Source organism: Lotus japonicus, chromosome 3 (genome assembly GCF_012489685.1).
Source record: "Lotus japonicus ecotype B-129 chromosome 3, LjGifu_v1.2".
NCBI lineage: Eukaryota > Viridiplantae > Streptophyta > Magnoliopsida > Fabales > Fabaceae > Lotus > Lotus japonicus.
Window position 1 is genome coordinate 89,418,329 of NC_080043.1, and position 17,448 is coordinate 89,435,776.

The window sequence follows — 17,448 nt, forward strand, 5'->3', positions numbered from 1 at the left end:
GCTTTTGGGGAACCGTGACAAAGATTACAGGTTGATATCTCATTTATTGAAATAAGAATAGAAAACCTTGAATGAGCAGTTCCACCTCCAGGTAACAATAGCGATGCAATTCCGCTAGATGCGACATTTAAGACGATAAGGCCCCTTGAACGCAAAGCAGCAGATAATGTATTCCAAACAAATGTTTTTCCCGTTCCTCCAAAACCATATAGAAAAAGAATCCGCTGTTATCAGACAAAACAACATCCAAAACATTCTTATAAAAAATCTTTTGCTCTGAAGTAAGAGAACTGACCAATTCATCATGAATCTTTACCATTTCATCCCTATTATAATTCAACTCATCTGCAACGAATCTATTTTCAAAATTATGAATTTCTGAAAATTTAGGATATGGTAAACATGGAAATTCCTTGAGTGACCTTTCATTGCCTTGCAATATTTTTTCAATCTCAATCAGACATAAGTTCTGTAATTCTTCATCCTCTATACGAAGATCTGAAGGAAATTAAATGAAATAAGGCAAATAAATTATATTAGAAAATAAAATTAAATGAGAAATATTGATTTTTTTTGTTAGGACTCCAATTCCATGAATAATACAGTGTAAGGCTAATCAAGACTTTCAAGATATCTGGATTTTTCATTCCTATGCTCCTTAGGAAATTTATTCTAGGGAATAATCCATCATCTATGCTGTAATGTAGAAGCTGGGGGTGTTTTTTTGACCATTTTCACAACACTATCTCTGGGTGCACCCAACTCTTTGCTAAGAAACATATATCGAGTATTCCATGAAATGTCAATGCGTTGGACCAGAATATGGGGATTCAGTAGAATGACTTTACCCTAATTTTTTTCATTGATGCCAACTTCCTCAACTAAATATCTTACTGCCTCAATAGAGTTTTTCTTACCCCCATTTAGAATTTTCATCTTTTGAAAGGGGTTGACATGCTTTAGCCTTGGTTTTTTTGCACTGCTATTGACTTGTTGGGAGTGGTGTTTTGAAGAGATCTTTGCAGTACTTGAGAAAAATTTTCTTGAAATTGAAGGAGGTGTATCTAGAGCTTGAGTATTGATATCTAAGGTAGAAGAATTGGGGTTGGATGATCTTGATGAGGTACCACAATTTCTTCTATTTGATAATATTGCTTTTCTCTTTGCCCTGACCTCAACAGAAACTACCTTCTTAACGTTTTGTGGTGTAGGTGAATGCACAATGCCGCCTACCACCATGGATTTTATATATTTTTTGATATCAAATTTCTAATTGATCCCCTAATTAAAAAGTAAAAAACCGTTACATAAATGGAGTGAATTCTGACTTATAACTGTGGTCATATATTGTGAGGGATCTGAAATCTCTACACAATAAACTAATTCTATTACATATCTGTGGCCATAACTTATGGGAAATTTACTTCAAATTAATTTTTAAACCATAGGAGTAAACACTCAATGATTTCATCTTTAAGTTGCAGGTACCCAACTTTTTTATTTTCAATTGTCATGTTGACTTTCCAAATTGAAGATTTCTTAGTAAAGATTGGAATCGGTATATCAGAGTCTTCCTAACGGTCGCATAAATCTTACAACCCTGAAATTCATTAAAATGAGAACATAAGAGATTTATAGATTAAGCAAAAAAGGACGTAAAACATGATGTTTATGTGAAAAGTGATTTACCTTGTCATCCATAAGAATCATGTCCATGAAAAATGGAAGCTTGGATCCATATAAGCTCGGACTAAGTCACATCGATGGTGGCGAGATCGTCGATTACCATTCGAACAAAGTATATCTCAAAACTAATAGTTGGTGGGAAAAAATTATGAAATTGAAGAATACCATGAGGTGATTTATATAGGAATTTGAGAATTAGGGTTACTGGTATAATCATCTTAAAAAAGGAAAAAAAAGTAACGAAGAGATTAGTTTGTAACGAAAAAATAATTATATGCGGAATTGAAGGTTCATATTCATTCTTGACTTTTGCTTGTCACGATTAAACACATAGCATTTGGTGTATATTTGACAGAATTCAAATTTTCCATATAATTATCATTAATTCCACCATTTTAAATAAGAAATGATTTAAATATGAATAGCATCTCGGCATTTTGGTCAATGAAATCAAAGTCTTTACACAATATGCCTTCATTTTTTTATTCAATGTTATGCGTACACCACTTAATTTTATTGTGGTGTATATTTGACAGAATTCAAATTTACCATGTAATTATCATTAATTTCACCATTTTAAATAAGGAATGATTTAAATATGATTAGCATCTCGGCGTTTTGGTCAATTAAATTATTCTCTTTACACAATATGCCTTCAATTTTTTAATTCAATGTTATGCGTAAACTACTTAATTTTATTGTAATAATGATTTGGTCAATGCATTTACACATTTTGCATTCAATTTCATTTAAAACATATTAGGAAAATTATTCAGTTTTTATTGGTTGCAAAAGAAGTCAAATAATTCGAATTTTCCATGCTTACACAGAGCTGGAATTATTTGCTGATTAATGGAAATAATAAATTGTTGATGATGTAAACCCCTCCTCGTTAAGTTTATCGTGTGAATGCAATAAATTGTGAGTCATAAACCATAAAAACAAAATCATTAAGATTTGATTATTGGGCCTCCATTTAAAAACTGAAATTAAATTGGGCCTCTATTAATTTGGTCCAAAACAATCAAAAGGTGACACTTGTCATGTAAAGAGGGGGGTGTTGGAGAGTAAATCTTGAAGTGCCAAGTCATGGAGGTGGGGCTCACAGCCTTCCTCTTTTCTAAAGTATATAGATGAGGCACAAGGGGTGCCTCAACCCATGTACAAATACAAAGAAGAGAAAGAGGCAAACATAACAAGAAAAGGCTCAACATAAGGAACAATAGCCTTCTTTCTCAAATAACACATCCAGCGAAATACCAAATAGAAAGCAACAAGGCTAAGCCTCATTTTTAGTTTAGAGCTCCTTCAAGACCAACCAAGTGGAAACATATGCTCTGTTATTGTCCAGCACGAATGGAAAGGGGCCTCGCAGCAAACTATGAATATGTCCCTACAGTCACTGAAATGATGATCTTAAAGGAATCCCAAACAGATCAATGGATTGGAAGTCCATTCATATAGAGAGTAGCAGAAATTTTTTGTTCTTCCTTTGAGCCACAGCCATGATTTATATTGTATTGAATCCAGAGCTAAAGAAAAGTCTGCACTCTCACCTTGAAAAATAACTCTATTTCTATAATGCCACAGGAACCAAACAGTTGACAGCCAAATTACACTCCTCCCTCCCTTCTTATCCCTACCATTGCTAGTTTCCTGGAATGACATGTAATGCAACTTCCCTTCCTCCGGCATGACAGTGGTGTTTCCCAACCAGCATAGAAAACTAGATAAAATGCATTAAATTTGTCTTGAATCAAAATAAACTTCCAAAATTACCCTTTATTAATCGTGTTGGAAAGTGGGAAAGAGTGAGAATAATTAATGAGACACATTCTACAAGTTAAAATTAATAAGGGCATCATTGGAAAAAATAATTAATATAGCTCAAACTTTCATTTGGTTCTTATAAAAAGGACCAATATTTTTCTTCTCTTTCATGCTTATAAATAGGACCGGAGGAAGTAATATTAAACAATTCAATGACTTAGATTGAATCAAGTTTAAAACTACAATTTCAATAATATCCTTTTCCTCCACACCCCATAAGCTTCTTCCTGGTTTCATGTCTAACGCCACCAGGACCGGAAGTTCTCCGGTGGCACCTCCTCCGAGCTCTCTGGTGTGACGTCATCATCTCTGGGTTCCTTCACGCCATCAACTCCAGCACCGAGCCCAGCCAAGTTCGTGGCCACGATGCGAACAAGTTCAACAACAACGTCGTGGTTCCTGTGGAAATCTTCCGATCCCAGCATCGAGTAATCCAATCCTAGTGCTGGAGCCTGCGACGTTCAGATCACTCATCTCTCAGGCAAAAGCAAAGAAAGCTCCTTCAATTTCACAAGCAGATCTAAAAAAAAAAAAATCATGGTGCTCTTTCCCTTTGTTCTAGGGTTTCATCGTCGAAGCCACCAACACCATCGTTTGTCTGAGATCTATTTTTTAGCTAAATTTCAATTTTGAATTGGTTCTCTTCTCTAGCCAGTGCACTGCAAATCTAAGCACTGGGATCCAATGTAAAATAGATCTGGTTATTTATTTTAACCTTTCAATCTTCTTTATTCTTTTGATGTTATTTTTTATTGACTCCATTTATTGTTAATTGACTCTGCGTTAAGCACTGCACCCTCAAATCAACAACATGATCCGCAAACTTTATCCCTTAATTCTCATGTTCCTCATGTTTTTGGGCGTAAAAGTCTTCACATGGTTGTTCTGGAATTTTTGTTACACTTAATTGGAAGAGCATGATGATCCATCTTAGCTTTAGAGGATCGTGTTAATTATATGGGTTATTTTGTATATGTCATAGATTTCTGTTCTTGTGAATTGGTTTTGGCATGAACTCCTCACCGGAGAAGTTGATGAAAGTTGTGGATAGAGAAACAGGGGAAAAACAAAGATGGGGAGATGAGGGTATTTTAGTCTTATCATTGAAAAATAAAAGTGAAGCACCGTGGGTCAGTTTCACGCTAGACGCAGCCGTGAAACATTTATTTCTTCCTATGGGGAAGCTTCATTTTGGAGTAATATACATAACATTTCAAATATTTGAAATTCAACATTTTCGGCTTAACAAGCACAACAGATTCATTCGTGTATATGAATGTTAATTATTTATGAGGTTGGCGACCCTTGCAGGAAACCCGGAGAAGGAAACATTAGGGAAAATAATACATGTGAACCGAGTTACTTCTCAACGAAGGGTTTCACATATGATCAAAATGCATGATCCAGTGACTAAAGACATCAATGATTCGTAGACCACTCGACACTAAGGACAACCACACCTTTGTGAAAAGATTAGCAATGGTCTCCGAAAATGTGGTTTCCTGTTAATCTTCCCGTGATTTTTTTCTACAAATTTTGCTTTGGAAAATTTTCTTAAATTTTTTTAACCAAAATCCGCCGGAAAATTTGAAACAAAATTCAGAAGTAAATGGGTGTGGGGTGGTTCTCTACTTTTGAGGGGTTCAGATTGCAAGAGCGTTACGAAACTATGGATACAACTTGGAACACTAATATAGTAATTGTTTGTTTTTCCGTTGGAAAATTAATTTAATAGATTTTCGTGCATATATATTCTGAGCATTAATGGATGTGAAAGATTGGATTATCGTGAATGTTGGCACTAGTGATAAATAATTTGTCACAAACTATATTATATTTTCATGAGTGAGAATTAAACTTCCAACTTTATAATTAAGAGATGAAGTGATTAGCAACCACCACGTCACTCTTTCAGGGTTAATACTTTCTTTTTAACATTGGTTAATACTTAATACTTAGTACAATTAATTAAAGAATGCATTATGCTTATAATTATACAATTCAAATAAACACGCTGCTAATCTTAGAACCTGAATTGCCTCCAGCAGTGTTAAAATATAAATTACACAATAAAACAGTTAATCACTTAATTGTTATCTCACTTTAAATTAATCATGGCCTTTAAATATAAATATGAAGGGTGTTGAGACTCTACTGCACACTGCTGAATGAGGATGTTTGTGGGGAGAGGATCCAAATTCACAATCTTACACCATTCAATAACTTAGAACAAAATTGGATCTTCAACAACATAAAATGCAAATCTTGAATCAAATGACCGAATTGATAATTTTTTGATATAGGAAGTTGGATGAGGATATGGTTGGTAAAGGAAAGGTGCATTACCTTCGAATCCAAGTAATTAAATCCTCCACTCATCCAAGGATGATATATAGGAAGAAGACAAACTCATAAAAGAACTTCATTTAGGTATCTAATCCTCAAAAGTACTGTCCTCCACTATCAGTGCTCTTCAGATAAACTAAATTTCCGAAAGGCGACAAGTGATTCAAAAAGGTGTTGTTTCACGGGAGATGTCTCTTGAACATGGCCACAATAACAATCAAAATGAATGCATGAAAAATGTTAAAATAAAGTGTTAAATTGAGTGTTAATAACACCTTTTAATATAACTATTCATCAACTTAAACTATTAAAAAATGAATTTGAATTTATATCAAAAATAAAATTATCATAATAATCATAATTAGAAGAAAATTACTTTCAAAAGACTTTCATAATTAGAAGAAAATTAGTAAAATATTTTGTATTTGAATTTAAAAATAAGGATTCAACCTTAAAAATAAAAATAAACGATATTTAAATTTAAATTTTAACTTAGAGAAATCTCATTCTCGTAGGTAGTGTGTGAAATTTACTAAGTAACAAGAGAATAGATAAAATATTGAAGAGGGTCTCATCGGGAGAGTCGAGAGTGATGATCTCACCCTCTAAGGAGAGCGAGCTTAAATGGATGAACGAGTGAAGAAATCAACAAAGGTTAGCGTAGGTTAGACCGACCCTAGCTAATTTGGGGGGTCTAAGAGATGGGTCAACTCAAATCCATTTCACTTTAGCTTTGGTTAGTTGGTCGGTCAATGATTTATCGTGGGCCAACACTCACTTTAATACTCTCTTCCAACACTCTCTAATTGATTGGTTGAAATTCATGTGGATCCAATTAAATTGAAAACGGGTTCAATGCGAGCCTAGCTAGAAGGTGGAGTTGTGGTCGTGCGATGGGCGAGCGTAGATGCGAGGGTGACGACGTTTTGGAGGTAGTGAGGGTTTAAGAGCGCGTGAGGGTTTGAAAGGTGAGCGAGCTTAAATGGATGCACAGGTGAAGAAATCACCGAAGGTTAGCGTAGATCAGACCAACCCTAACTTGTGGGCTTAAGAGATGGGTCAAATCCATTTCGCTTTAGCGTCAGTTAGCTAATTGGTCGGTCAATGATTTATCGTCGGCCAGAACCACCACTAACAAATAGAAGGTGGACGCAAATTTGGCCAGTGATTAATTAGTGCCGGTTGGAACCAACGATAACTGCATGAGAGTCGACGTTATCATTAAGTGGAATAAAATTTAAAATCAACGTTTTACATTAGCATCGGTTTGACTGATGCTGAGCAAAAATGAGAGTTAAAATAAATTTCAACGCTAATTTTTACTCTAAAACATGTGTTATCTTAGGTAGCGTTTGATGACGGAACGGAACAAGACAGAACAGAACGAAATGAGACAGAACAGAATGAAACAGGACAATAATGTTCTATGTGTTGTGTTTGGTAACTCCAAGTCAATAGAACAGAACCATGATTTTAATTACATATATAACCCTACATGTTTAATATTTGATTGAGGAAAACAAATTGAACTTAATTGAACATTTTGCATAGAAACCGTTTGTTATTGCTTACTTCATGAAATAATCACTTATTTCTTTAAAATAATCACTTGTATATTGTTTAAGTTGTTTCAGTATGCTATTGAAAAAAGCAGAAACCTAATTATCTATTTAAGCTATTTTAAGTGCGTTTATTTAGATTAAAAATATTGATTTTTAACTATAATTTTTTTAAGAGATTTTGAGAAAAACATAAGTTGATTCGTGTTCGACTATTCTAATTAAAATCACTTTTTTTTATCTCCCCTCATCTATCATCATAGATTTTCATTATAAGTTAAAGTAACTGTTTCAAATAATTTGTTTTCAGCTTCAGCTGAAACAAACACAAAAAGTAATTTTTTGATTAAAAAGTGATTTTTCCAAAATAAGTTGAATTAAAAGCATTCTAATTAGCTCGTTTATCATTGCTAACAAAAACTGATTTTACTTTTAAAAAAATAATTGATTTTATTTTAATTAAGTTGATTCGTGTTTGATTACTCTAATTAAAATCACTTTTTTTTATCTCCTCTCATCTATCATCATAGGTTTTCATGATAAGCTAAAGTAACTGTTTCAAATAATCCGTTTTCAGTTTCAGCTGAAACAAACACAAAAAGTGATATTTGATTAAAAAAGTGATTTTTTTATTTTAAAAGTGATTTTTTGATTAAAAAGTGATTTTTCCAAAATAAGTTGAATCAAACGCACTCTAATTGGCTTGTTTATCATTGCTTATAAAAAGTGATTTTACTTTTGAAAAAAATAATTGATTTTATTTTAAGTGATTTTTTTTTGAAAAAGTAGATTTTTATTTAACTTTGTCTACAAATATAATAAGTGCTTTCGATTTTATAAGTGATTTTAAACTGTCTAGATACATAAAATTTCAAATATAAATTAGGGGTATTTTTGAACTTGCAAAAGTTTTAAGAGAGTGTTCCGTTCAGTTCCCTTCCGTTCCACCCTTTTTCAGGGAAGCAAAGTGTCCTGTTCCTGGAACCTTATGGTAGCGTTTGGTGACAGAACAGAACAGGACATAACAGAACGGAACGGGACAAAACAGGATGAAATGGGACAATAATGTTCTGTGTGTTGTGTTTGGTAACTCCAAGTCAATAGAACAGAACCATGATTTTAATTACATATATAACCCTGCATGTTTAATATTTGATTGAGGAAAACAAATTGAACTCAATTAAACATTTTGCATAGAAACCGTTTGTTATTGCTTGCTTCATGAATAATCACTTATTTCTTTAAAGTAATCACTTATTTCTTTAAAATAATCACTTATATATTGTGTAAGTTGTTTTAGTATGTTATTGAAATCACTTTTTTATTTCATGATAAGCTAAAGTAACTGTTTCAAATAATCTGTTTTCAGCTTCACCTGAAACAAACACAAAAAGTGAGATTTTGAATAAAAAAGTGATTTTTTAATTAAAATGTGATTTTTCCAAAATAAGTTGAATCAAACGCACTCTAATTGGCTCGTTTATCATTGCTTACAAAAACATATTTTACTTTTGAAAAAATAATTGATCATATTTTAATTAAGTTGATTCGTGTTTAACTACTCTAATTAAAATCACGTTTTTTATCTCCTCTCATCTATCATCATAGATTTTCATGATAAGCTAAAGTAACTGTTTCAAATAATCTGTTTTCAGCTTCACCTGAAACAAACACAAAAAGTGAGATTTTGATTAAAAAAGTGATTTTTTTATTTTAAAAGTGATTTTTTTATTAAAAAGTAATTTTTTTAAAATAAGTTGAATCAAACGCACTCTAATTGACCCGTTTATCATTGCTTACAACAAGTGATTTTACATTTGAAAAAATAATTGATTTTATTTTAAGTGATTTTTTTGACAAAAGTAGATTTTCATAAGTGCTTTCAATTTTAGAAGTGATTTTAAATTGTTTAGATACATAAACTTTTAAATATAAATTAAGGGTATTTTTGAACTTGTAAGAGTTTTAAGAGAGGGTTTCGTTCCGTTCCCTTCCGTTCCACCCTTTTCCAGGGAACCAAAGTGTCCCGTTCCTGGAGCCTTTTGTCCCGTTCCGTTCCATCTTAAAAACATGACAAACACAGAACGGAACTCATGTGTCCTGTTCCGTTCCCTTCCCACCTGTATACCAAACGCTACCTTAAAAAAAATTTATGATATGGGCTGATGATGTCTAGATCTCTCAGTGATAAATGTATGACCAGGGCGTATCTTTCCTAGATTGATATCAACCATATATATAAGTAGAGGCTAGCTATTCTAGGATCCTTTCTCTTTACATGTCATTTTCGGTCCTCTCCAATTAGTCTCTCTTTCTCTCCCTAAAATAAAAGAAACTAGCAAAAGGCCAAACAAGGGAAAATAAAAAAAAGAGAGAAATAAAGCTAGCAAGGGCTATAAATAAAGGTAAAGAAAAGGTCCACAAAGTGACAAAGAAAGCTTCCACATTTTCTTCATTAATATCAACCATATAAGTGGAGGCTTAATAATTTCTCTCATAAAGTTTAGACATTGCCCTTTCTCTCTTGAGGAGAGAATTTCGCTAATTAATCCTGCAGGGACTCTCTCTCTCCCTGAAGAATATGGGTTTGATGGAGTGTGATGTGGAGGACAAGAATCTATGCCTTCATGCCCCAACATTCATTGAGTGGCTCAAACCATCTAATTCCTCTGCTTCATATCTAACTCCCACACCCCCATCATCATCATCAACAACACGAACATATTCTTCTGTGACTCAAAAGAAGCTTGTCCAAGAGACTATTCAACTCTTTCCAATTTTAAGTGGAAAGCCCTTGAAAGATGAAGATCATATTGGAACACAACAAGTGGAGGTGAAAGAGGAAAAGGTGGAACACGTGACTGTGGCTTTGCACATTGGATTGCCTGAAAACACTAGAGGAGATATTCTTGAAGGTGATGATGATGATGAGAAGATGGTTTTGAATGTTAAGGAAGAAGAGCCCTCCAAGAAAACCTTCAATGGCTGCTCTTTTAATCAGGAGAGAAGGTTTTGGATACCAACTCCTGCCCAGATCCTTGTTGGACCGATGCAGTTTGTTTGCTCCATATGCAGCAAGACCTTCAATAGGTATAACAACATGCAGGTTAGTTGCTTATCTCTACTTCTCATATTTACCTGATCAGTAATCATACAGACACCAAACAGTATAGATACTTCACATATGTGCAATTTCTCTGTGTATCTTCTCATAACGATCATATATAACATCATCCATCACTAACTCTCTTATCTTTCTTTCTCATTTTGAGTGTCTATTCGGTGTCTACACCTTAAAAATGTCTACAAAACATTTTTCTAATAATATTATAAAAGCTCTAGATTTTCTCCACTTCATATGCTTGCAAATTTTTAAACTGATAAAGAGATCGAAGTGGAAAAAACTATGTAAGAACTAAGAGCAAGGATCAAGCTTTAGAAAGGTATAAAAGAAAAATTGAGTGAAGACTGAGAATTATTGAGCTTCTAATTATTATAATTTTTTAAAATAAATTTGAAATGAAGTTCATGATATGTAAGAGTACACACGTGAAGTTTACAAAGGAAATTAAGGTTGAAGTTGGGATCATTATTAGCAAAGGGTTTGTGATACCAAAGGGAAGTCAGATTGCATGTGCTTCCTTTCCTTTCAGGGGAACATAATCATAACTAGAAATTAACCCCGTGCATTGCACGAGTTTGTTTTTAAGTTATGTGTCTATTATTTATAAGAATAATTTATGTAATATGAAAAATTATTGAATAGTAGATAATTAAGAAGATTTGAGATTTAGTCATAATTAAGCCTCCTCATTCCTTCCCAAAGTGTATTGTGTGGGGATCGAATTCAAGAGTTCTTCACACGCATTCTGTCTGTATTGTCAACTAAGCTACCCTCTTGGGTTAATTTTTTTAGTATAGTAAAGCACGTATTTTATATTTTATGTTTCTTTAATAAAAATTATTTTCAATTTATTTGGTGATTATATGTTTAAATAGTAATGCACTCTCAATATTAAGTAAAATGATGAAAATATATAATTAGAGCTGAATAATTTAGTCTGTGTTTGTGTAAAATCATCTATAAAAGTAAAAAGACTTTTATAAAGTGGTATTTATCTCTTGCTTTCATGTTTTTGCCATGAAAATAGTATTTTCATTTGAAACTTTATGGGAAGTGTGCTAATGAAAGTTTAATGTCGAAACATATTCTTAGTGACACATATAAAAATTATATTATTTATTGCATAATGAGTATTTAATCAGTTAATATGCAATTTGTAAGAGCATATATTTTTTAACTTAATTATGAATTAAGATAATAATTTATCTTTTTCGATAATTTTTTATAGTTTTATAGAAAGTAAAAAATTATAAAATTCCATAAAACAATTTGCAACACACAAATCGTTCAACCTAATGAATGTCTATTGCAGGGGTTAAAATTAACTCTTCGGATAAGATTTCGTCCTTAAGGAATGCATAGACCTTTAACTTTCACTACACTTGATACATGTGGTTAACACAAATAATTAAATAAACTATAAGGACTTAGTTAAAAAGATTCTTAAACTCGTGTACTATAATAATGTGCAAAAGTGAAAGTTGGTTAAGAATGATTGTTATTTTTTATCATAAAGAAATATTGTAGCTATATCAAATATAATTTCATTTAGGAAGTTTATTAAATACTTCACTGTATACTATATACATTTTTAGTCTATTGTTGATGAGTGTAGCGATGATAAACCTCTTACGAGGTTATAAACTCATATTAAATATTATTAGAAAACATATTTTAAACCAAAATTATAACTATTATCAGCAAAAAATTCTAAGACAAATAATTTTAATTAAATTATTCTACTATTTTTTTAACTAACATGACATGCATAACATATTTAATATATATCTCCAATTTAATTAGCTTAGTTTTTAATATATTTAATTTATTTATCACCATATATGTATTTAAATAGAAAAATTACTCTATGATAATTTTAACTGTCAATAATCATTTAATAACAAATATTTATTAATTTTAAATCTATTTTATCTAAATTAAATATTATTTATAATTAATTAATTTTATAAAAAATATTTATAATCAATTAATTTTAATTATTAATATTTGTCGGCTAAAGTTAATTTTTTAAAATTATAACTATTATTATTTAATATAGGTATTTTTGTGAATATTTAATGTAGGTAGTTGAATAGCTTTTGACAATACAAATTTTTTTCTTCAGTTTTTAATCTTATTATTTAATATATTTATTACAAAGATAATTTGTTATTACTCAATGCATTACAATACATGCAATCTTTACTAATATATTTAATGTTATGGTTCAAGTGTGCTTTACTTATATATATAGATATATAGAGATGGTTACTATTGATTCACTTAAAACTGAACACACAGATTAGTTTAAATGATTTTTCCTTTTCTTTTTAGAAATGATCGAGGTGAAAGATTGTGTGATCAGGAGGAGGAACTTAAGCTAAGTATTTAAAAGTGGTCCCTTGAAGGATTTGTTACCACTCACGACAAAGCTAGGTAGCACGGATTTAACCTTTAAAAAATGGCTTCAATTTCATTCCACAAAAAGATATTGAATTAATAAATTTCTTTTTCTTTGAAAAGTGGTAAAATTATCCGGGGGTGGGGTTAATAATTATTGTCTCCAAATTAAAGAGCATTTCAATTTTATTCACAATCATCAATCACAGCCTTGGACTATATAGATCTCCTAGTGAGCTAGCTAGCTAGAGTCAGAAAATATAATTTTTCCATGATTCAGGAGATCTATCCTACAATTATACAATTAGACACATAATTTATATTAGTTTTAATTTGTTCCATACCTACTCTGAATTTTAATTCCTTATTGCATTTTATCCAAGCCAAACTGAAGTAGATGCTTCAGTAGTTTAATTTTGGTGATAATGACAATGACGATAATCAAGAGAACAATCATACAATTAATCAACTGAGTGTGTACTTATACATCATTATTTGATCTTGACCTTTTTCTTTCATTCTTTTTCACTTTAATAAATTTGAGCTAGAATTGGTCTCTTGTGTCTCTTGCATTTCCCTTCACTTTTAAAAAATTGAATTAATGCTAGAGACACAAGAGGCCAATTCTAGCTCAAAGATTAGATTTACTTTAGAGCTATATAAATGAGGAGAGAAAGAACTGCTTACTTTTTTTTTTTAATTTGCTAATTTGGCTGCAGATCCATAAATAATTTTACATTATATTTTTAACTCACCTCCTCACATAAGAGGTTATTCACTGGGAAAAAAAAACCTGAATAGTTTTAAACTAGTATTATATAGCATAAATCATCGGTAGGTAGGAGTGGTATTAGGCCAAATCTGAGATTAGGAAAACAATTTTCAAACTTTGGATTCTCCTTTTGAATGTATTGTATATTGTATATAAGGAATTCAGATTTCAAACAGATGGGATACAAAGAGAGATACACATTTCATCAATTTTATGGACAGCAGTAGCTTTTTGACGAGAGTTTGACTTACTAGACCCTATCAATGACAATTATATTTTAATAAGGATTTTGATAGTTCACACTGAATTTCTCATTCATTTAGTTTTTAATGATACGTGATCCCAGATTTTCTATTAAAACACACATTATATCTTTCCATTCATATCTTTTACTGGTTGTGAGCAGAATTATATGTGAACGGATTACTTTCCTTCAAATAATGATCACGGCAAGAACATGGACGATTCTAATTAACATTGCTAGGTCAAATTATAAAGCACACACATGAGGATTATATTTTTATTGATCTAGTTTCAAGCAAGTTTAGAATTATGAGTAATTTTATAGTGGATTAATTATGTGAAAAAACTTATCCACATATCCATAAACCACATGTTTTTTGTTACTAGCATTTACTACAAATTATTTACAATATTTAACATGTGCATGAATTAGATTTTTCTTAGTACACAATAGAAAAATCATGTGGATAAATTAGAAATGAGAATGTAAATTAACTCAAGCTAGTACAATTGTTTACCATTTGCAGATGCATATGTGGGGGCATGGATCTGAATTCAGAAAAGGACCAGACTCACTTAGAGGAACACAACCAGCTGCAATGTTAAGGCTACCATGCTATTGCTGTGCTCAGGGTTGCAAGAACAACATCAACCATCCTAGGGCTAAGCCTTTAAAGGACTTCAGAACACTCCAAACCCACTACAAAAGAAAGCATGGGACAAAGCCCTTCATGTGCAGAAAATTATGTGGGAAAACATTTGCAGTCAAAGGGGATTGGAGGACTCATGAGAAGAACTGTGGCAAGTTGTGGTATTGCACTTGTGGCTCAGATTTCAAGCACAAGAGATCTCTCAAAGATCACATTAGATCCTTTGGAAAGGGTCATGACCCTCTTCTTCCTAATTCTCTTGATGAAGTTTTTGAGGAGGAGAATGAATGTGTTACCGGGTCGGATGAAGATGAAGTTCTTGCTCATGCATGACCTAATTAACATTCTATCGCCTTAATTTCCTTTGTTTATTAAGAATAGTGAGAGCGTGCTTGGAAACCCTTCAGATTCTGTTGTCAGGATCAAAAGCTTCTGGAGGCAGCTTTTGAGTTTCCAAATTGCTTCCGGCGAATGAGAAGTTGATCCAAACATGCTCTAAGTTAAGTGTAGCTAGCTAGCGGAGCTTATCACTAGCCTTGTGCTCAGTAACAAAACATTCTGAAGAATAGTGCTGAGGCCTGAACATAGGGAGCGGTTTGCTACCGAGCACTTGCAGGGTTGTGATATGAGCTATATATCTAGAGGTTTGTTTAATTGGACGAGTTGGCTTTGTTTGTTGCTTAATTAATAACAGGGTTATTGCCTCAAGTGATGAAGTACATGAATTTTCTTCTCATAGCAACAGAAAGGATGTTTGGTCTTTCTTGTAGCTGACTCTTCAAATGGAGAAAATTTATGCGCTTCATTACTAAATGGTAAGCCTCATATTTAAGGACTATGTAACATTTGATATTTGTGATACTTTAATTTGTTATAAAAATGCTGTTATGAAATGGAGGAGAAAGCCATTTTCTAGTAGACTATTATGCGTTTTATAATTTGTCTTGTAAAATCACCATAAAGCTACGCTAAATAATGTCAAACCAAATTAAATTAAGATTGTTGAGTATATGATGTGCACGATATGGGCTACAAATCACAAAGTGAAGGAAACACCATAATTTTACTCAAAATAAATTAGACATCATCAATATATATAAATGGAATTGGGGTGTTCTGATAAATCATAACAGAAAAGTAATTGGGTATTTCTCCATCATTGCAGCTTATGAAACTGAGTACTAGCAAAGGTTCAGGGTTCAGGGTTCGAACCTTGAAGATAGACTAATTTACTAACATACTAACAACTAATATTTGGCTATAAAAAAATAGAATTTTTTAAATCTTACTCTTTTGTCATCAGCTAGCAATTTTATAATATTTTATTGGTTATTTTCAAAAAAATGGCTTCGTGTATATATATATATATATATATATATATATATATATATATATATATGTTGTACCAAGTGCATAAATCAACCGATACAAAGTTGTTTTAGCATAAATTTTGGTAAATAAACAAATATTTCCCCCAGTACTTGAAGTTTTTGGATTCGTCCCTACTTGTGAATGTCAAGTACCGAAAAGCAGTTTCTGTGTATGGTTTGACTTTACCTAAATTTTGTGAAATATTTGCTTAGCTCGATCTCGGATTGTTTTGTTTAATTTGTTTTTTTAGTTCACCCTTGAATTTTGATTCATAGGCCAAACTTAAACAGCTAGTTTTTGTGCACTTGTGCTATGGAGAACTTGTTTCCATTGAAAAAAAAATGGAAAAAGATATATTAAAATGTTATAGCAGTGGAAATTATTATTACGACGAATAAATAACCTAACAATGCTTAATGGATTTCTAATTCAAATACATTTAGAAAAATGGATAGAACTTGTTGTAAACATATAAGTTGAAGAAGATTTCAACCATTCCTCAAGTAATGCGCGCAGTTTACTAATCTTATTGGAGGGATGCAACTGACACCATGAATGATGAGGGCATGTTGATGAGCTCAATCCACTTGTGGTTGGGGAATTTCTTTGCAAGCAGCCACACTAGGACAGGGGCAAGTAGACCATCAATGTCGAAGAACTGGTTTAGGTCAGGGTAAAGGTCATCTTTTGTGAGCATTCTTTATGGTCGCACCACTCCCCATATGATTGAAGCGTTGTAGATCAATTGTGTAATCACATTGAGTCCAATTTTCTGCACAACAAGTTACTTTCTGTTAAGCAAAACAACCTTTTCAACAATTATAGATATATAACATGTTTGGAAGACCTTCTCTTTCAACATAATCAATTTTGAAACCTAGAAGCTACTCACATGAGCTTCTTCCTAGAATTAGAATTAATTGTAGAAGAGTTTTCAAACATACATTTTTTCTACTAGGACAAGGGAAATTACCATGTCTGTCGTTGCTTGAATGACCCCAATTGGAAATGTGAAAACAAATGCAATCACTAGAGAAAGCAAGAATCCCCACCAAGGGAGTTGGAGCTGCTTGTCAAAGCCTTACAACATATCAAAGCATTGATAATCATTACAATCAAAATGATGACAAACCACCATTCTGAGACATGTTCATAGTTTTTCTTCATGATTCTTGTATGCATGTCTTCTACTTGTCCTTTTAGAGCAGTTTTTGTAATAGCTATCGGAATAGTGAGCTTGACTTGCTCTATAGGGTAGACATCCTCCTCCTTTGTGTGATCTACAACAATACACAAATATTTAGCCTGCGTTCTAGAAGCTACAAATTTGACTTCTGAGTAAATTTGACTTGAATTCTATGCAAATTGTGATAGTAAACGTAATAAACAATCAACACTTGAATTTTTTCCTTCAGAATCAACCTCAAGCATGGGTAGTAATAGCGTGACAAAATGTTGACAAGAATA

The 17,448-nt window shown here is 32.2% G+C and overlaps 1 protein-coding gene across 1 annotated transcript; it reads left to right on the forward strand.

Moving 5' to 3' along the window:
- Positions 1-9,911: 9,911 nt before the first annotated feature.
- Positions 9,912-15,528, forward strand: LOC130747154 (zinc finger protein WIP3-like). The gene is made up of 2 exons (XM_057600006.1): positions 9,912-10,527; positions 14,488-15,528. Exons 1-2 carry the CDS (start codon positions 10,003-10,005, stop codon positions 14,941-14,943), a joined length of 981 nt encoding a protein of 326 aa, XP_057455989.1. The 5' UTR covers positions 9,912-10,002; the 3' UTR covers positions 14,944-15,528.
- The last annotated feature ends 1,920 nt before the right edge of the window (positions 15,529-17,448 follow it).